Source organism: Schistosoma haematobium, chromosome 3 (assembly GCF_000699445.3).
Source record: "Schistosoma haematobium chromosome 3, whole genome shotgun sequence".
NCBI lineage: Eukaryota > Metazoa > Platyhelminthes > Trematoda > Strigeidida > Schistosomatidae > Schistosoma > Schistosoma haematobium.
The window spans coordinates 25958448-25980448 of record NC_067198.1 but is presented as its reverse complement, the minus strand read 5'-3'; the positions used below and the strand labels follow the sequence as shown (position 1 = coordinate 25980448).

The 22001-nt window shown below is 30.0% G+C and overlaps 1 protein-coding gene across 2 annotated transcripts in view; it reads left to right on the top strand.

Moving 5' to 3' along the window:
• Positions 1-1716: 1716 nt before the first annotated feature.
• Positions 1717-22001, top strand: part of PPFIA2_2 (Liprin-alpha-2) — a 70175-nt gene continuing 49890 nt past the window's right edge. For both annotated transcript variants that reach the window (XM_051213422.1, XM_051213423.1), the window contains exons 1-5: positions 1717-2516; positions 4596-4793; positions 11234-11335; positions 18658-19192; positions 21095-21267. In XM_051213422.1, coding sequence (XP_051069402.1) covers positions 2469-2516; positions 4596-4793; positions 11234-11335; positions 18658-19192; positions 21095-21267 — 1056 coding nt within the window. In that variant the 5' untranslated portion in view covers positions 1717-2468. The remainder of the gene's footprint in view (positions 2517-4595; positions 4794-11233; positions 11336-18657; positions 19193-21094; positions 21268-22001) is intronic.

Sequence of the window (22001 nt, the reverse complement as noted above, 5' to 3'; positions counted from 1 at the left end):
ACGGGCCATTTTCGAAGAGTATAAACTTACGTCTCTAATTAATCTGAATCTTGAAAAGTCAGCTGGACCAAAATGTTCTTAAACAATCACAGTTTAATACAAGCCTTCTGGTTTAAATAATTAGGTAGCTATTTAACAAGTCCTTGAATCTATGTGACTAATTGAAAGAAGCATCTCTTTAATGAAGTTACAGCCTTTTGGCACCTTAGTTATAATATATAGCATAAGGAGTTGTGACACACTTATTACATTACAGCTTAATTTTGATAACCTATAGTCAGAAAAATAATAAACCCGGTAATAGGATTTAACTGTATTATATATACGTTTATTGAACGTCTAAGTGTTGTGGCAATTTTGTACTGTTGCAGTAGCATTTATTCAAATGCACATATGGTAACAGACAAATATGTAGGTAGTATGCAAAGCAAAAACCTGATTTGTTTATATTTCGTAAATCTATCTTTCTGGGGTTTCATTTCTACACTCAGATGATTTTCGTAACTTACCTTCTTGAAAGAAAATGCAAACCCTAACTTCACTAAACCTCATGTATGGTTCGCAACGTAGCACATAAACATTCTTGTCTTGTGTTTCCAATCCTGATAGTTTTGACCTAAATGTATCTATAATTGTATGCCTACTAACTTCTTACCTACAGAAGCAAAATAAGTGAAAAAAACAGCTCATATTTTCAAAATACGTTTGAGGATTATTATATTGGTACTCTCTGATGGATTTCAAGTGCATTGGTTTCTCAGTTCAATACCGAATGACATTCACAGGGTACACTTTCTTGCTATTTTAGCTGTTTATTGTTGACCAAATATGACGGTTCACTTTTATGTAGTGGAAAAAATTAGCGTCTAGAACTTATACTTCAACTATAGGGTTTATCGCCTTTTCCTCAATGAACTTACGTTTCACATTCCTTAAAGTCTAATCTATTGGTAATGAAGATGAGCTGTAAAGCTTTTCGTGTCTCTAAAAGCGACATGCCGAATTGAAGTGACTCTAGAGAAATTTCTTCTCACCTTTGATAGCGTGGACAGAACAACACTATGGAAGCTTCTTCGACACTACGGCGTGTCTGAGATATTTAATATCATACAGAATCCCTATGATGGATTAAACTGCAAAATCGTGCATGGAGGACAGCTGACAGACTCGTTCGAAGTAAAGACCGGTGTCACGCAAGGTTGCTTACTCTCACCCTTTCTCTTTCTCCTGGTGATCCACTGGATCATGAAGACGTCAACATCTGAAGGGAAGCACGGGATACAATGGACATCTAGGATGCAGTTGGACGATCTAGACTTCGCAGATGATCTGGCTCTTCTATCCCAAACGCAACAACAAATGCAGGAGAAAACGACCAGTGTAGCAGCAGCAGCCTCAGCAGCTGTAGGTCTCAATATACACAAAGGGAAAAGCAAGATTCTCCGATACAACACAGAATGCACCAATTCAATCACAATTGACGGAGAAGCTTTTGAAGATGTAAAAACCTTTACATATTTGGGCAGCATCATTGATGAACAGGGTGGATCTGATGCAAATGTGAAAGCGCGGATCGGCAAAGCAAGAGCAGCATATTTACAACTGAGGAACATCTGGAACTCGAAGCAACTGTCAACCAACACCAAGGTCAGGATTTTCAATACAAATGTCAAGACAGTTCTACTGTATGGGGCAGAAACCTAGAGAACTACAAAAGCCATCATCCAGAAGATACAAGTGTTTATTAACAGTTGTCTACGCAAAATACTTCGGATCCGTTGGCCGGACAATATTAGCAACAACCTGCTATTGGAGAGAACAAAGCAGATCCCAGCGGAGAAAGAAGTCAGGAAGAAGCGCTGGAAGTGGATAGGATACACGTTGAGGAAAGCACCCAACTGCGTCACAAGACAAGCCCCACATGGAATCCTGAAGGTCAAAGGGAAAGAGGAAGACCAAAGAACACATTACGCCGAGAAATGGAGATAGACATGAGAAAAATGAACAAGAATTGGATGGAACTGGAAAGGAAGGCCCAGGACAGAGTGGGTTGAAGAATGCTGGTGGGCGGCCTATGCTCCATTTGGGAGTAACAGGAGTAAGTAAGTAAGTAAGTAATGTATAATCAGATGCGACTTTTTACAATAGGGAATATGTATATTGAGTCCTAATGGCTTTGTAAATCGATGTCACAAGTGGAAGTATTATTATATATTCAACACTTTAGCCACCACACGTGAGTAGTAGATATCGCTAGCTATATTTGTCTTTTTTATTGAGTAAATTGTTGGTTATACAAACATCAATATATTCAATGTTGCTTTTGGTAAGTATATGGCCAGTATATTTTGTGATCTTTTATTTATGTCTTTTCTGAAACATTTTTCATACCATCTATCTGTTTTTCCTTATATACTCATAGATGTGATAAACTTTAACTGTTTTCACCAACTGTACTATAAAGAAAAATGATCTGTGATGTTATGCCAACAATTAACGAAGATATTGGATCTCAGGTAAACTTGAAATCATTTGTATATACAAATCCATTGTCTATCTATTTGTTTAGTTACTTATTTATTTGTCACATGACTTAATAGTTTACATGATATTTGAACTTGAATTATGCATAATCACGCTACCCCCTGATGAGTATTGAAATACTTAGAAAACTAACTTATTTAATTTTAAGAAAATCATGCAAATCTTTTATTAGACTGTACATGTAATATGTATACGAAAGGTTTGAAAAAATAAGAAACTGAGTATTCAAAAGTGCGTAAGTTTTTCAGTGACAATAATTTTTTCCGACCCGTGGATAAGCTGATAGAGTTATATTGACGTAGAAACTAAAAGTGACTACAAAAGTCCCTATGAATAAGTATGGTTTGGTCTTTGATATTTGAAACCCATAAGCAGAAATATATATTAGTCATTAACAAGGAGCATTTGTAGTATCAACGGAAATGGCCTTGATAACATACTTCAACTAATATTGTAGCTAAGCTACTAGGTACTCAAGTGAATTTTAAAAAGATTAGACTCAATAACTCAGAGGATCTGCTAAGAGTTTTCTGTCCCGTTTTTAATAATCACTGTTGATTAACACCATACAGATTTCTAGTTCCATAGCTTGGTTAATAAAACTACAAAAACTATTTAATAAAGTGTAGCTAACATAAATAAATAAACAATATGACATTGGTTATTTATCACTAATTGACTAATATTGTGGCATGTGCTACTTATATCGATATAAGTAGTATACAACGCCAGTCAGGAATAGAATGTCTGACAGCAGGTCAAGAAGATCGAGGAGGAAATAACAGGAACGGAAAGCAATTGGTATGGAAATAAAGAAACTTTGAAGTCTGAGACGATTGGCTGATATTTGCTAAAGGAACAGTCATGTTTGAGACAAGTGATTGACGTTTTGCAAATTAAGTGTTCACTGTATGGTTCTCAGATTTTAGTAAGATGTTCTGTAATTTTGTTTTTACAAGCACCCAATTGTCCCCTCTTGTGTTCTCGTTCAGTACAGTATAAAACGTGGTTTTAAAGAAAAGCTGTTATTCAGTTCCTCTTAACAGAAATTTGGTTCAAGCATTTCAGTTTATCTATTTATCTAATAAATAAAACTGTCAAATTATATATAACAATATAATGTATGGGGGTACATATTGTGGAGAACACGACTATAATATGTTGAACTTATACGAAGACCCGCGATTACTATACGTAATGATCATTTTCCTTTCATATTCAGCTGTTTCCATAAGTTTGTGGAAAAATTGTATCCAAAAGACGCTGTTAAACGAGACAACCTATTGAAAAACAGGAAAGTAGGAAGAGATACATCAATAACAGTTGTAAAAGTATGCGCTACGGTATACAGAATACAGAATTTATAAAAGTTTGGGAACTTAGTACGAGTGATCATAAAAATATTAATTTTGCTGAATAGAAAGATTGGTGTTTTCCAGTCTTTTGGCTCGTCACAGGATGGATTGTTGTAGGTATTCAATTGAGACACAAAAATGCTCAAATTTTATAGATATTTTAGAGAAATTAAAGCTTGTTTATCAGGAGTTGAAAGTTATGAAATTAGTCTTGTCTTAGTAGCGTAAATCTAAAAATACTTCGTCTAACAACATTCTCCGTTTGAAATTATTAGTCCCTATGATAAAGTTGATAGTGTACTAAGACGACAAAGATTACCAGAACTATGTGCTAATGCATCAGATAGTGCTGATACTTTTTGTCTTCTTATTACACTATAAAAATTCTTTATTTAAATAGGTCCAAACTATTCCTTTACGTAGTTTTATCTAATCCTGATTTTCATCGGGATACAACTTAAATTTTCACATAGTACATGACTGTTGAAAATGACTAACAGTTTGTTTTCAAAATCCAGTCAGCAAATAAATTTAGCATTATGTCTTTCAATTTATCAGAGCTAAATAAAAATGAGATAAAGTCGAGGACTGGACTTTTGCTGAAATATGAAATTACTTAGACAGAAATGTTTACCAAAGAATGGAGCATTACCACTGTTATCATTATCTAAAATGATTATTTTAACATGTTTACAGGGTGATCGAGATTCACTGGTTAGTGCAGATGGTACGAATGTTGAAGATATGTTACTTAGCATGTTGGATGAACGTGACAGATTGATGGAAGGATTGCGTGAATCACAGGAACAAGTAAACGAAACAAGAACTCGATTGAACGAAGTTGAAAGAGAACGTGATAAACTTCATGCACAGTTGTCAGCTAAAATGCCTCAAGTATGTTCATTACAACAGCAGATTATGGTTGGCTTTCCTTTATACTGAACTAAGAACGGTTACAGACGTTCGTTTAAATGTCTTTACTACTAACTTTTTATAAGGATAAAATCAGTCAGTAAAATCCTTTTAGCTAATAATATGGATGTGTTTAAACAACAATTACAAGAAAAGTTAACAGCTAAACATTGTTTTGTAAAAAATAAATTATAACTTTGGAAAGTCAGACAAATAAAATAGTAGACGAATTATACTGAACCGTTTCAGTCAAAATGTCAGTTTTAATTATTTATGTTTATCAAATCGTTTACTTCGGAATTCTCACCATTAACAAAAAAAGCAATTAGAAGAACAATTATTTAAATGTCAGTCAAAATTTCATAACTATTGTGTTGTATGTAATCTGTAGTCAGAATTCATGGGCATAGTGACTTAAATAATAGGACATAACACCATTTATTAGGTTTTCCTGATTACTTAGTATTATATTATTGGTCCAGGACTAGTAAACTGAAATGCTTATTAGTAAAATATAACTTCAGTGTTATTGAACTTTTGTTACCCTGAAAATTTGAACTAGGTCCATCAAAAATCATAAAAATGAACCTAAGCATTGAACTATTTGGAAACATCTATATAATTTGATCATGACTTTAGAAAGAAACAATATTTAAGAAGTAATCACGTATTATTGCTTCGTTGATTTGTTTGTGCTTGTATTACAGATTGATAAGACTTTCATCTTGTTGTTCAGTGACGAGAAACATACTGATAAATCAGTGAAAGCCAGCTATTTTAGATTTATTTTTAAGTGATACTGACCCGTTCAAATGCCGCGCTCATGTCAATACCGATCCATATTGTCAGTAACAGAGCTTTTCTTGTAATTAACAGGATTGGATTAGAACAACGCCAAAATATTATTATGGAACAAGTGAAAGTGACCTTAAACCCACCCAAAGTACACACTTGGATAGTGTAAAACTAGGAAACTCTTAAGTCTGAGTCCCACAGATATTCATATCTTAATGACTTTAGTGGTTCTACTATTTATATCGACTAGATCATAAAGAGAGGTTGAATTGAATTGAATTCCCTAAATGAATGCCATTAAAGCAATGCTTATGAAATAAAATGACAACATTAGTTAATAGATAAGATTGCCCTCTGTGAATACGTTTGGGTTACCCTTTTTTATATATTGTTCATAAATTTTAAAGTTTCTTTTCTAGTTTGCTCAATTCAAGAAATATATAAAGATAAGTGAACTAAAATTCCAATCTAAATTAATTACAAGCAAATGATATTCATCTGAGAGTTTCTAGATTAGGTCCTACCTAATCTTAATGAAATGCAGTTTAGCTTTACTGGTTGTTTATGTATATATATATATATATATATTTAATTATCTGGTAACATTATTATATCTCTTGCTTGTTAACTGCTTAACATGTAACTGTCAAACCGAAAACTCCGATTAACATTTTTAAACATTCATATATATTTCTGATAAAGGAACGTTTATAGTCTGAGGAAGTTTAGTCTCTATTTCTTCACATGAGTGAAATAGGGCCATCCTAAGTAGAATATATGTATAAGATGTATTCATATAGTTATAGTCATCACCGGAATGACTTCTTTACGTTAGAATTATCTAGTGATCCGTGTTATCGTAGATCAAAAAGTATTAGGTAAGAGGTTGTATTTCAGTTAATGAAGATATGAAATTGACTGAGGTGGATGGAACAAATTTTGCACATGACTCAACATCTTCCACACTGAAGGACTATATTCATTGGGGCAGAGGTGACTTAGTTTAAAAATATCGTCAATTAGTAAAGTTACTGATTGTTGATATAAACAGTGCAGAGGTACAAACTTCTTATTTGATGCTCTTAAAGTAATGTTAATTTTGTAGTTAAACAGTTAATTATATATGATCAGAAATCAATAACTTTGAAGATGTATTCATGTTTTTTGGGTTTTTCATTTCATCATATTTATTTTGAAATAACATATTATGGAGTTGGTTTACCGCTGAAGCAGTTAAAGTTATCTCTAGTTTCTTTCTCACTTGAAATATTGTTTAGTAATTAAGATGGATACATGTTTGTACTAAGCTCTATGTTACTGATGTTAATCCTTTTGCCATCACACGTCCAAGAATATATGTAATATAATATAATATAATATAATAATATAATATAATAATATATATATATATATATATAATAATATATATAATAGTAATATAATATAATATAATCAGATTCATTTTGAACTGGAAAAAACATAGCTTATTGCTTAAATGATATTAGATGAAATGCTATACAACAAACTTTAAATGAAATTCATCAGAAAGATTATTTTTCTCGGTTATTTGTAGGTTATATTTTTGTTAAATAATATGAAGGGCATTCTACAATTGTATCATAATTTAAATAAATTATTTAGCTGAACAAATTAAAACCATAAATAAATTAAAGCCATATAGAACTCACAAAATCACAGATGGATAGATTTTTTTCAAGAAAAGAAACTATCCACGAAAGTTGATGGTTATGAAGGTGAGTCGTATCTGACACAATTTTATTTTTTTCAACATAATATATATATATTTATAGTGTTAAGACAAGAAATGTTTTAAAACATGTTAGAATCATGAATTTCGATAATTTGTAATTAGTTTTACTATGGACTAGCGCCTATTGAAAAGAAAAACCGTTAAAAACAAACGATATATGATACTCTGGTTAAAGCCTTCTCAACAATCAAACTTATAATCACAATTCTACTGATTGTCATATGGAGATAATATCGACATAAACATGTGAAAAAAGGAAAGAATTTCCAATTTTATTGTACCATTAATTATGAATATTTATTATTGTTATTATGATCATTCTATCAAAAAACGGCACTTAATATTTTATCATTTATTTCTTTGAAATATGATATGAATTGAATCATTTTAATCTATAAAGAAATAATTATTTACTATGTATTAAACTTAAACATATGGTATAAATTCAGTTGGATTTGAATTAAAGATAAATGAACATTTATCTGAGCTATTTGCATTAAAAAAAGTAATTGTTTCTCCTAGTTAGATTGTCACTAAATAGTAAACAGATGAATGTAACAGATAAATGTAATTTTTGAGAACATACAAAGTACATGTTTAATCATTCTTTTTCTTATATCTTACGCGGCATTTAATATATACTCAAAGTAAAGATATTTGATCACAAATATCTTTAAAGTGATTTTATAGGAAACAATTCTTCTTTAAAAATATTTCATGAATTGTAGTAACTAATCAGCATGAAAAATAAGATCTTTTTCAATCACTTTTATTTTGATGCTTTTTAACATCATTAGATATAGATTGATTACATATATTTGCTTGGAAAAAGTCCAAATGTTCAGTAAATGATGTCTACTGTGTTAAGTTATTGGTGGTTATTTTCAGCGCTATTAACCTAGGTTTTGTGCTGGTTGGTATTCTTTCAGTAGGGAATATGCGTAGTTCCGAGGGCAGTAATACTTCCCGTAGGATTCAAACCTTAGTCACTCAAGATAACAATCAAAGAACTAACAAGAAAGTTATTTAGGGTGAATAATCTTTTCAGTGGATATTTTGTTAAAACTGTACAATTGCATATATACTCTTCCTTTATATATTAGTTTTAACAGTTTATCTTGTCATGTTGCCCAAACCTTTTTAATGGTTATTACTCTTTACATAAAGTTTAAGATATTCTTGATGAATATGCAAGATTTTAAAGACAATATTTTAAGTCTCTTGATGAGAATGACTTTTTTCCGTGGTTTCGTAGCAATGCTCAGTAAACTGTTATCCTTAACAAACTCATAATTATTTGTTGTTGAAAAAATTTTATATTTGTGACTATACTGTTGAATATACGGAAAAGTTAACCGACTTGGTATTTGCTACTGAACATCATAAATCGTATGACCCATGTAAGAACACGAAGATGATGAACATGAATTTTTTTTATCACCAAAATAAATTAAAATGAATTTTGGATTCACTACTTTTTACATGATTTATTTACACTCAAATTAACATTCAAATTTATATAACTGAAATTGAGCAATACCTAAAATCATTTGATAAATAAGTTACAAAATAATCATAGATGTGTAATTTAATAAAATTAACGGTTTATCATAGATATAACGAATATGATTACTTTTTAACATGTGTTTGCATGTTATAGACTATTGAATAAATTAATTATTATCGTATGTTACTCATACTACAATCAGTTAAGTCCTTGCTCACCATATCTTCTTTAGTTTTGAGAATGAATCTGCAGAAAAGAGTACACTGTGTTCAACCAATCTTTCTTGCATTATTGATTTGAAATAACATTTTCTATTGTTTTCTAAAAACGTTAAACCTCATACTTAATTTTCAGTTAATTGATCTTATAATGAAATTGTCTGGCTTAGTAAAAACTATTTAACATGAAATAACTTAGTATATCTTCTAATTTTGATTAGGTTGATTTATTTTAATTTATTAATGCTCTGTTAAACCATGTAACAACATTAATAAATTTATAAATCCTAAAAAGTTTCATATTGTTTCGATGTATTTTTTGAGTTAAGAACAGTAATGTAAATATTGTATCAATAAAGTTTACGTAAAACTAACATTTCGGTTAAGAATATCAACACTGTATAATTATAACTAACAAGGATATAAGAAGCCAATATAATACTATTCCACAATATTCAATTTTATTCCAGTTTCCAAGGGCTTCAGAGTGATAGAACTGAAAACTAATACATTTCTTTTTAACTAATAGTGTTTTGTGTAACAAGGCTGATAAGTTACATAACTGTATAACGTTTCGCCATTATAGTTTTCAATATGACCTGGAAACATTCAATTGTTCAATTATCAGTGCTCAGTGTCAAACTTGATGATAGATATTTAATTTTAAATGAAACGCTAATAAATGAAACTGTATAAAAGTTTGAGATTACGGTTATGTACTTATACCATCTAATTCTAATCAAAATATAGATATTTTTCATTTATTAGCCGTAATTAAAAAGTGTATACAACGTTTATGCATAATTTTAACTGCAATATAAAACATTTGACAGATATTACAGCTATCAAAGTTTCATCTATTAAAACGTCAGGAGATTTTAGTTAAAGCATTAAACTATGTTGAATACGGTGTTCTATAGAAAACATTGAATGTTTTAATAAATACATTTTGTTGATCTATTAACTAATCTAATTAGGAAGTAATGAACTTGGGAATTCTATGCGAGAAATGAATAGTTCTCTAAGTATGATGTTCTGAAACGTTTGTTAGAGTGGTTGATTAAGTTAGCGAAAAGAATTCAAACATAATGAGATGTGAAGCTTATTGAATACTCAGTTAGCTGGTTGCCTTAAACACTGATTTATGGCAAGTGTGTCTGAAATAAAGGCCTTTAGGTATTCAGTGATTGCAACGTATGTTAAATTTAATTGGTGATTAGACTATTTTATATTAAATTCACGAGTTAAAAGGTGTCGAGTCCCCGATCAATGAATTAATTGTCAGATGACTGATCTTGAGATTCGGTTGTGCAAATCAGTTTGAAAATCGAGTATTCGATCGTTTTAATTCCGTAACTTTATAGTATTAAACTAGTTTTAACCCATAAGGTTAGTCATTGTAAGAATAACTTTTCTATAAATACTTCTAGCCATCAATTGAGATCAACTAGAAGACAAGTGGGAGTCATGAACCATTTAATTATCGTTTTGTTCTAGTATAGTCAAAACAGGAACCGAAACCAGGAAATCTGGATCTGGTGTTACATTCAAACTATTGGATTTGAATCTAGTAGTTCACATTTCCGGCTTTAATCAGTTTTCGAAACAGTAAAATTATCCAATTCATTAATGAATGAATCTCAGAGTCAACATGAATGAAATTCAGCAGTAATAACCCAATGCAACTTTGGAATGCCGGTCAGTAGTGAGCACATGATTCATTATTGAGATAACAGTGTAGATTAGGCTACTTTGGTGACATTATACATCACAAACAGACCTTAACATGTTTTCTTAATCTACATCTAAGGAAAAAAGTCTCTAAATTGTTAGGAAGTAAAACTATTTAAACCATATACTCGCAAATATTTAGTGATAGACTTGCATTAAATTGAAATTAACAATAACTGGTTAAATTTTCTGTTTTCATTTTAAGATTAATTACTTATTAGTAATATGAATGCTTTTAAAAATGTTTATTTTTATTTCTGCACAAATAATTTGTTAAATTCATGATATATATAATGGAAACTATTATAATTATGTCTGGATAGAAAAGTAATGTTATTCTTTAAAATAATTTTCTTTTCTTGTTTTTCTATTAAAATTACCTTTTGGTTATTTCATTTAGGATGTTGTGGAAATGTCAAAAAAACTAACAGAAGTTGAAGAGCAATTAATTGAAAGATGTGATGAAATCGATGATTTGAAAGCTGAACGAAACAATATGAAAGTAAGTCTAGCTTATATTAAAGCATAAATTCAACTATTAAAATTATGACAATCTTCCTAAAATTGCCATTCTGATAAATTGAATACTTGAAAAGAATTTTTTTTCTTGTTGAAATTTATTTTAGTAATTAAAATTATATTTACTGAAATAGTTCTATTCATAAGTTTAAGTTAATGAAATTGTATTTTTTTACGACAGAAATTGAAGATGGTTTCAATGCTAGAAATAATAAGGTATTCTGTATTATTTAATTCATTTAAAGTAGAGAAGTAAATTGACTGATTTCAAAATGTAATTGTCTACAATCAAAGATAACAAGTTTATGTTGTAACAAATTTGCCATAAATTCATATTCAAACTAAGATACATTACTATATAATGTTAACCGTAAATGAGGGACAAAATGGAGATATAATCTCAGAATTTCGTTATATGTCAGATTAATAACATGTTTCAGTGCTTAAATTGTAAACATAATCAAACCGTAGCCACTAACATCTGAAGATCGGAATACACCCATTAAACATATTTTTTTAATAATAATAAATCTTCTAACTTATTAGTTTTTAAGAGTTGTGTTACTGAATACTTTAGAAATTTGATCTACAGTATGGCTCATACCTGCGATTGTCAAATTATTGACTTCTAAATGAAAAACTGTGATTGTGAGTGATTCCAGTTGACAATGATATAAATAAGCGTTTCTATTGTATCAAAATTACAAAAGCAAATTTCATTGAAAGTTCTTAAACTCATTTGAAAGTTGTAAAGTATCGCATAAATCATAAGCTGTCTGCCAAATAAATCGATTAAAGTAAAAAATCAGAATATTTAACTGTCACTGTTATGAAATTTTATAAAGACACTACTGAATAATGGCATTAGAAGCACCCTCCTTTTAGACCACAAGTAATTCAAAAACAACTTTTAAATAAGATCCTATAACGTTTTATTTGATTGTTCATATCAAGAATATGAAATCATTCATTAAAAATATTTATTTGAAGTCGAATAATTATCTGGACCTGAGTTCTTAGTTTCGTTCAAATTTTTTTTATTTCGGTGGTTATAACTAACTCATAAATACCGATTACGTTTAGAACTATACAATAAGTAGGAATTATGATAAGCTAATCAAGATAATTTTTTATTTGGTTTGTTAATCGAGAGGTAATTCCTGGGGTTCTTGTAAAAGGACTGGGTCAGTTAAAATCAACCTTGTTGTGTAAAGCAGTTACTCATCATCTACATCAGGAGATGGCTACTCAGTTAACTGATGTTGTAAATGTAAACCATTGAATGTCATCTTAGTGATATAAAGGCTATATTCTGGAATGTCTGATGATTCTTATTCGATCTTGGGTGCTTCATAGATGCACAATGCTAAGAAGTCAATACTAAGGAAAAGTAGCTTTCCACCTATATTCAGTTCGTGATATGAATGATTTAATTTAACACTCTCCCATAAGCCTCTTGCATTAATAATCTTCGTTCAATTTCGTTAGAAATTTTGTGACGTTCCAGTGGAAACCAAAAATAATCGATTAACTGCTTTTTCTCAATATTAGATATTTTATCAGTACCCACTCATGAACATTGCATGTGTTGAACTCACAAAAATCATATAATCCAACATAATATCGATACCTAGTGGATGCATAAGTGTACATTACTTAAGGAAACTCAATTATTTAACGCTATAAGGATTTTTAACAATCAGTCAGTAATGTAAGGCATTTCATTTAGAGTTGGTTTAACAATCACCTAACTGTTAAGATTTCAAAATAACGTTTATATTCAACAGCTTAATTTATAAAACTACACTAATCCATCTTCTAGACTCTTTTGATAACCATTTTTATAAGCTTCATAACATTGCATATGTTAGTAGTGTAAACGTATGCTTTAATTCACTTGGTATTGTGATGCTTGTATTTTCCGATTGAGGTTTAAGACTGCAAATATACAGTCTGTTATTGGGATATGTGCATACTGTGCGTATACCTCGATATTGCCTTAATTCACAAGCTTTAATAAGCAAAGATGGATAGTGGCTAGCAGTGGAATCCGGAATGCGCATTTCATCCTATTTGGGACTCGTCAGCGCGCGTCCTAGATTCTACTGCTAGCCACTACCCATCTTTGTATGTTTTAATTGATATGAATTTCAAACATCTTGATAAAGTGAAACACAACTCAAAGTAAAAATATCTCTTGATCAATTTTTAGCTTCTATTAATGTTTTTCTTGATTTTATTTAGTTTTGAAGGATAAATTTTAAGACATTTATTACAATAAAGGAAAAAAACAAACAAACAAATTGAATATTGAGCATTTATTGAAATAAGAAAAAAAAGTAGAATAATAAAAATATTTTTTATGATTTTAATATCATTGATAAACACAAAACATCCCAATCTTGTATTTTTAGTCTAACACCTTTATGTTTATGGTTTTTAAAATTGAAATTAAACAGAAGATCTGGATAAGTATAACATTGTAAACATTTAATCTCTTTTACTTAGCGAATAAATGTGTTTAATGTAACTTATATAATTTATTATTATTATTATTATTAATTTCATGGCACAAAAACGTTTTGCGGCATAAACAAAAATAAGTTTTAAACATTAAAATGAAAGGAAAATGTTCTCCTTTGGAAAGTTTTGTTTGATTAAAATAAAGCCAAGTATATTTATTTTTAAGCTAAATGTTTAAACCATAGCTTTTTCACTGAATTTTTTTCGAAATAAAAATAAAAGACGATTTATATTCTTCAAGTACTTTTTCATTGTTATAGGTAGATTAGTCAAAGTTATAAGTGCATTTCCTAAATAGTAGAATTATAATTAAACTAAAGATATTACTGTATAGTAAACAGACTGTATTACAATATATATGAATCGTTGACTTTTAATCTAACATTCATACTTATTATGTGCGTTAAATATTTTCAATTCGATTTAATAATTAGTCGTCAATATGATTCGTTAATGTGGTCTGGAACAACGCCATATTTTTCTACTATTCTCAAGCTTCTTATTGAGAGGCTGAAGGTACTGGGTTTGAGTCCCATGTGCGGGATCGTGGACGTGCACTACTGAGGACTCCCATACTAGGACGAAACAGGAATCCAGTGCTCCTAGGTTTTCAGTTGTGGTCTAACATTGATCAGTTGATTTCACCAATCTAAAGTCAACAATCTCCACAGACCTGTACTGATAATTTCATTAAATTACTGTAGTGGTGGATTAATTAATTTGTATGTTAATTTACTTCACATAATGGTTATCAGGTCAATCGAATATCTGTACTGAGAATATGTTGTTCATGAATTTTGTACTGTTAGTAAAGGCTACTTAAAGTCTATTCAGAGGTGATATCAAATGCTTCAGGTATCTATTGAGTAAACCTATGTATTAATCAAAATTCAGAAATCAAGTGTTTACAGATGGTCGGAAAAATGAAGCTTGCTATCTGTTTTCACTAACACTATGGAATAAATATCTCATACGCTTGATGTTTTAGTGTTATTAAACGATGTTATAACACTTTAAATGGAGTTATCAAACCCTCTAATTGAGATTTGGAAACCCCAACAATGTATTTATTATGTTGAAATGATAATTGTGATTTTTTACATAGGTCAAATTAAGGCAATGTATTAATAAATTTGAGAATGTTACATGTAAAAAATGGTGAATGTTTACATCTGTTACGACATATATACTTCAAAATTGTGTTATTTGCAAATTAAAAAGATCATTTAATAAAGGTCATATTGGTTTGGAGTAAAGTGTCCAGTCACAATCCTTATCACAGTAATATAGTAAAAATGAAAATGTAAAAACTCGTTTAAAGAAAATACATAGGGGAATTTCATCTTGTCAATTGAGATAATAATGATAATAGAGATAGTAAAAATAATATTTTTGTGTGCTTACCATACATAATATGAGGGGTGTTATCAATATAATTATGATAAAAATATGGGAAGAGAGTAAGAGGTTTATAATACTCACTTTAGTTATTCGGTGATCCAGTCGTAGGCCAAGGTAAACATAGAGGCTAGATATACATTCCCTGGATATATAAGTTAGATTTTCTGGAGTTGATCCAGATGGCTTCGACCATGTAGAGTAACCGTAATCCAGCTCTTTCAGGTAGATTTTCTGGAAATTAATATAACACGGAGAAAGCTTCTTCTATTTTGATATGATAATCACTATCTACTAAGTGAGGATTAATAGTGCTGTTGATCGATTTAGTAACTTCTTTTCCAAACCATCAGGATACATGTTCACGAACAGATGCGAACGTTCACCATTTTTATCATATAACATTGTCAAATTTATTGTAATACATTGCTTTAATTTAGCCTATGTAAAATATTACAATAATTATGGACTTATAACTGTAGAGCCTGATGTTGAAATTACTGAAAACAACTGTTTACTCAAATATTCTTCATTTTTGAGTCTTCTATTGGGTTTTTTAAACTGTCGAAATACTTCTCTAACAAAGAGGAATGAATTTAAATTATATTGATTCAATAAATGAAAAGTATTATAAATTATTTTATGCTTAATAGATATTTTAACATTAGTACAATACTGTGAAGGACATAAACAATGTGATATTCAGGCTCAGCGGTCCAGTCGGTTAAGCATTCGCGCGCGAGACCGAAGGCCCTGGGTTCGAATCCCGCGAGCGGGATCGTGGATGCGCACTGCTGAGCAGTCCCACAATAGGACGAAGTGGCCGTCCAGTGCTTCCAGGTTTCCAAAGGTGGTCTAACATCAATCGGCTCATGATCTCAATCAGAAACTTAATAATCTCCACAACCCCTTTACTAGTAATGTGACATGCCTTTTGACTTAATAAAGCTATTTCATTGATAAATAACCACAAGTAGCTATAAACATTTAATGGACAAAATAAATTATTCTGAATTTTAAACTTACCAAATATAGCACAAAATAAAAAAGCATAGTCATAAAATATGAAGTTTATTAAATATATAAAGCTATCTAACTTCATTGCTTGTATAAATGAAAACAATCGAGAATCTTGTAGATAAAATGCTACAAAAAATAAAACCAAAACTTCAGTAAGTATTTAATTTAATGAATAGTATTTGAGCTGACTACTACACATGGGAAAACTGTCTACTGATATCTATCATAAACAAAAATAGTAAATTTTACACTAATGAAATAAGTCAAGTATGTCAAAAATTAATTAGGTAAAGTCAATTGATTCTTAGATCATTTATTTTTGCATCATGTTAAAAATAGTTGTGATCATCTGGGTAGATGTAAACTTTCACTCCATTGTAAGAAGAGGTACATGATAGTAAAGCAAATGTACATTTAGATGTTATCCAAACAAAAAAATTATTTCAGATTTATCCTGGCCAAGTCAGGGGACAAAAAGAGGACGTTTTTGCAGGATGATTAATAATAGCCCCATGGGAGTATATCATGATCTGTAATTCTGACACATTCCAAAAACGAATCAAACAGATTTTTCTTGTTTCATGTGAAATTTATTCGCAAGTAAAATCTAATAAACCTCCAGTCTTATCAATAGGCAAAAGTTTATATATCTTTTTTTTAGTAAATTGCCTTATTTTTGTGTACTTTTAAAGAAATTGTTACTCGTATTTGAATATATTTTTTCTTTATCGTCATAGAAATCCAAACAGATAAATTTTTTTGGTCATCGATTTATCAACATTTTTTTTCTTGAGGAGGTAAACTCTTTTAGTAACTGTTTATAGTCAGTATCCCAACATTCAACGAATCTTTCTAAATTATCATTTTTAACCACTATGTGAATTTTATTAGATAAAATAAAGTATATGGTAGGTATACTTGCATTCATTGTTGTTATTGTTAAGCTTAACACTATGAATGTAAAACTAAATCTTCAAAAAGAGATGTTTTAATATGAAGCTGATCAAAATCTTTCCTTCAGAAAAGTTTACTCCCTTTTTCGGAATAGTATTACACAACAAAGAAATATTTAAATACCCTTCTCGAATTAACCACATTCAAACTTACGTGTTCCGTTGATACGTCTACCGTAAAAACAGTAAAATAGTCAGTTTCAGTGAGTTTGTAAACTTTTAAGAGTTACTGCATTCATCAGTAGGATCTCTCAGCATCTGATCGATACAGAACGCTTAGCAGATGCTTTGGAACCCAAAATTATAACAATAATACCTAAAACCTCTATAATCTTCTGGTCATATTTTTGCAATAAAGGTGAAGCTAACATTCTACTCATTTGTGCGTCAGTAAATGTAAAGAGGCGATAGAATACACTAGTGACATCAAAATCCTCAACAAATTAGCAAAACTATGTTCTTCAGAAGTAATGTAGTCTTATCTCAACAGAGTTAAAACAAACAACTTTCACAACCAATATCAGACACCTTTATTTTAAGCCACTATGCCGAAACCTAATAGTCTTTATTTCTTACTTTAGTGAGTTTATGAGTTCAAGCGATAACCGCTCTTTAAGATTGGCAGTGCCTATATCAAGCCCGAATTACCTAAACTCGTTGCTCACAATGCGAGGTTGCAGATGTGTATGTGTCTTACAAAGACCAAACAATACCTAGTCATTCCTGGATTAGAAAGGCCGTTTTGCCAAAATTAGTCCATGATGTAAAACTAAAAATTATTTATCTGCTCTTTGACAATGAAGAATGTTGTTACAGTATAATCACAAAAATAGTAATATCACTGGTTTTCACAAGTGAAAACAGAAATATATTGAAATACAAAACGTTTACTATGTAGTAAAATTAATCAAATCAATTTAGGTCAATTTCTGTTTTAAAATATTTACGACTTGTTGGAAAATCTGATTGAAGTCATTCATTGCTACTAAATATTACTTCACATTTTCTTAACACCAAAAATACTTCACAACTTTATTGATTGTTTTAACTCAGAGAATTTTTTTAGTTGCATCACAAGTTAATTTATAAACACATTTTCATAAAACTCATACTGAACACTGGTATCACGAATATACTTAATCGATACTAACTAACACTCGTAAAATAGGAGAATTTGACCACCTAAGTTTAAAGGTTGATTTTACGATGATTTCTGCTAATAATTTGCAGTTTTATAAAGTATTTTATTTAAATTATACACTTAAGTTTGTCTATTGTATTTGATTACTATGAATTTATTAGCCAAATAATTAAATATATATTCAAAAAATTTGTTTCGAAGAAACTTATCACTAGTACACTTATACACTGATGATGCATCCTTTTACCTTCACGTTTGTTTTAACTGTAGATTCTCTTAGAACACTTAGAGAATTTGGTAGCTCGCCATGAAAGATCACTTAGAATGACTGTAGTGAAACGACATACATCAACGGCTATGAGTACTAGTACAAATTCATTGATTCCGGGGGGTACAATGGCTGATGGTGAAACAGTGTGCTCCGAAATGGATATTTTAAATTCTTCATCGAATTATTCCATGAATACAACTACTGGATCAACAAGTCCTTCAATGACAGGATTAGGCTCAGAAGTGGAAGTTTTAAAAGCATTGAAATCTTTATTTGAACATCACAAAGTTTTAGATGAAAAAGTTCATAATCGTCTAAGAGTGTCACAAAATAAAGTAACTGATTTAGAAAATGAATTATTCGAATTAAAACGTTCAAAGATAAATAATAGTTCCACTGAAAATACATTTAATAATAATAATATTCATCGAACAGTGATATCTAGTGAAACACAAGTTGACAAAGATTTCATAAAAGATGATGATACAGACATACAGAATAATCTTGATCAAATTCAAAAGTTATCACTTGAAGGTAAATTGTATTTTGATAGTAATTACTATTTGTATCTATTCTTGTTGAAATTTGGTAATATATTAAAATTAGATAACTTTTTTCTTGAAACTTTATTTTAACCTTGTAAATATGTGTTATATTAAATCAAATATATTATTTGAAAAGTGCCTAATAATTGAAGACTTGAGTATTTACACTAAGTTTGTGAAACATTTTGTTGACGTCCTTTTATATACATACATATATTTGATTTCATTAATTAACCACTTTATAAGATATCTTTACTAAGCATTGCAATGATATAGAATTAAATTAGGGTTCTGTACGTGATATTGTATATAAAATGTATTAACTTGAATCATAGAATGTAATTCCTGTTTACTGAAATTCAGCGGATGTTCTGAACAACTATCTTGAATAAAATCATTTGTGAACGAGGTGGCATTTTTTTCTAGGCAATCAGGAAACTAAAATATCACTCATACCGTTTGACGTTACACAACTGAAGCTTACACACCAAATGTTTTAGACAAGATTTTCTAGTTCTATAAGCTAATGAGATATCTGTCAGGTGTCTTACCGATTTAGTCAACAAAGAAAAACACAGTATGCTAATGATAAAGGCATTGATATTGTTCGTGCTTATAAAATAAAAAAAATGTGTGATTTCTTTTTTATCATATAGTTCAGTAAATGTTGTAGTTTGCAAAGAGTTTTTGATAAAAATTACACATAATAAGTTGATACTTTCCATTTATATGATACTAGATATGATAAAAGCTTCAATATTATTCTACTTGACAAGATTAGATTATATCACTGAAAAACATAAAATAGTACTTTGAAACAAGTGAAATCATTTCATGATATTAGTATTCGAATTGAAAGAAAACATAAATCACTAAAAGCAACCTGTTTATGAAAATACAATTAAGTAATTTTAGTCTATATTTTAAAGTTTTACAGACAGATAAATGAATAAAAAAAAGAATCAATTTTCTATACCTAAAAATTCTATAGAAATTGATCTAAATTTCTTTTGTTCATCATCTTCTGTAACACTGATTATGAAATGAAATAACATTTCTAATGTTTACATTTACCGTTTACCAAGTATCACTTATATATTTACATGGAAAAAATTATCTTTTCTAAAAATAAGCTAGTTTAGTTACCAAATATTATTTTATCGCATAAATTGCAGTTTCATAGTTGGATCAATATTTGGGGAAAAAACGGAATATTTAATTTTTCTAAGTAACCAATTTATCAAACTTGTTTATTTTGTGGGTGTTAAATGTTTATAATCTACGAGTTAAAAAAATGATGTACAAAGAAAAAGTGAGCGGAGAAAATGAAGGGGCAAATACAGAATTAATGATTATTTTCATTCAATGTTCAATTTAGAAAAGTGGAGTTATTATTTCTGTTTTTTTCTTGATTTCTTAGTTAATAAATGGTGAGTAACGTTGTCGAACAAAACGCTTATTATAATATACAATAAAATATGGGCTAATCAATATCAGCGAAATAGTCAAACAGTCATTTACTGTTGTTATGAAGATTTATGGAGATTGCTGGATTTTCATAGTATGTATCTAAATTTAATCATATGCACCGTTGGATACCAGGTCAATTATTTAAATGTTAGGCAGTTGTCGCGATGTGTTAGGGGCTGGAGTTCCATCTCTGATGGGAAAATGGATGCATCATACTAGAACGAAATAGCTGTCCGATGCTTCCTGTTCTTCAATGGTTGTCTATCTAAGATCACTTTACGATGTAAACCACAACATGTACTTTACTTCTCGTCCAGTCTAAAGATTTAAGTTTTCCCCATCTTTTGCTTTTAGCAATATATTAAAATTTGTTATTGCGTCATAATCACTGAAATATCACTTTATTTTTTCTACAAATTAGAAACTGTTTCATTCCCACAAGGATCAGTTGGAATAAGTAAAAGTTCTGAATTCTTATCTTCGTCATCAGTTCTGAATGCTCCTTTATCAAATTTATTCTGTGGTTCAGCGTCAGCAGCTGCTCTTGAAGCAGCGAACAGAATCAAAGAACTGCAAGAAAATCTTGAACAACGTGTATGTTTATATTGGAAATTAGCTTATAAATTATTTTCACACTGTTTACAAGAGTTCCCTTCAAATAATTATTAACTCCAAGTTGATGTCTCATCACTAGCGATTATATGTCCAGCAAATATCGAAAACTACTAAGTAAACGTCGACTTTAAAAATTTCAAACAGACTTTATCTATTACGTCTTATGTGAGAAAACGGGAATGCCAGATTTTCCAAATGCGAATATAAGACTTAAAATGGAACATTTTTAATCACCTGAAAACCAATCACAGACATTTGATTTAAGATTTCTGATTACTACTTGATAATATAACTAAATGGTTTGATAAAATTAATTTTGTTTGACTATGAGGAATTATAACTTCTGAAAATAATGGCTCCTCCACGATAGCAAAAGTCACTGGAATATCGCTAGCTGATCGGGGTTTGGAAATTGAACTGAGATGTAGAATGATGTGTTGGAATCTTTGAGCAAACTACTGGTTACCTGTTGTTTCGTATTACCCACGGTGGTGAGAGTTAACTGACAGGAAACCTAGATCTGAGGTCTTGGACCACTTGCCTCTACTCATCTAATGAGTTTGGCTTTAAAATAATTGCATAGACTCAGTGTAATTGCTCTCAAAAGAACTGGCGAAAGATATTTACGTTAACTGACCTCGAAAGTTAAACAAAACAACAAAATTGTAAAATTGGATAAGGTATCAGTAAGCATAGTTTGTTAAAGCAATAAA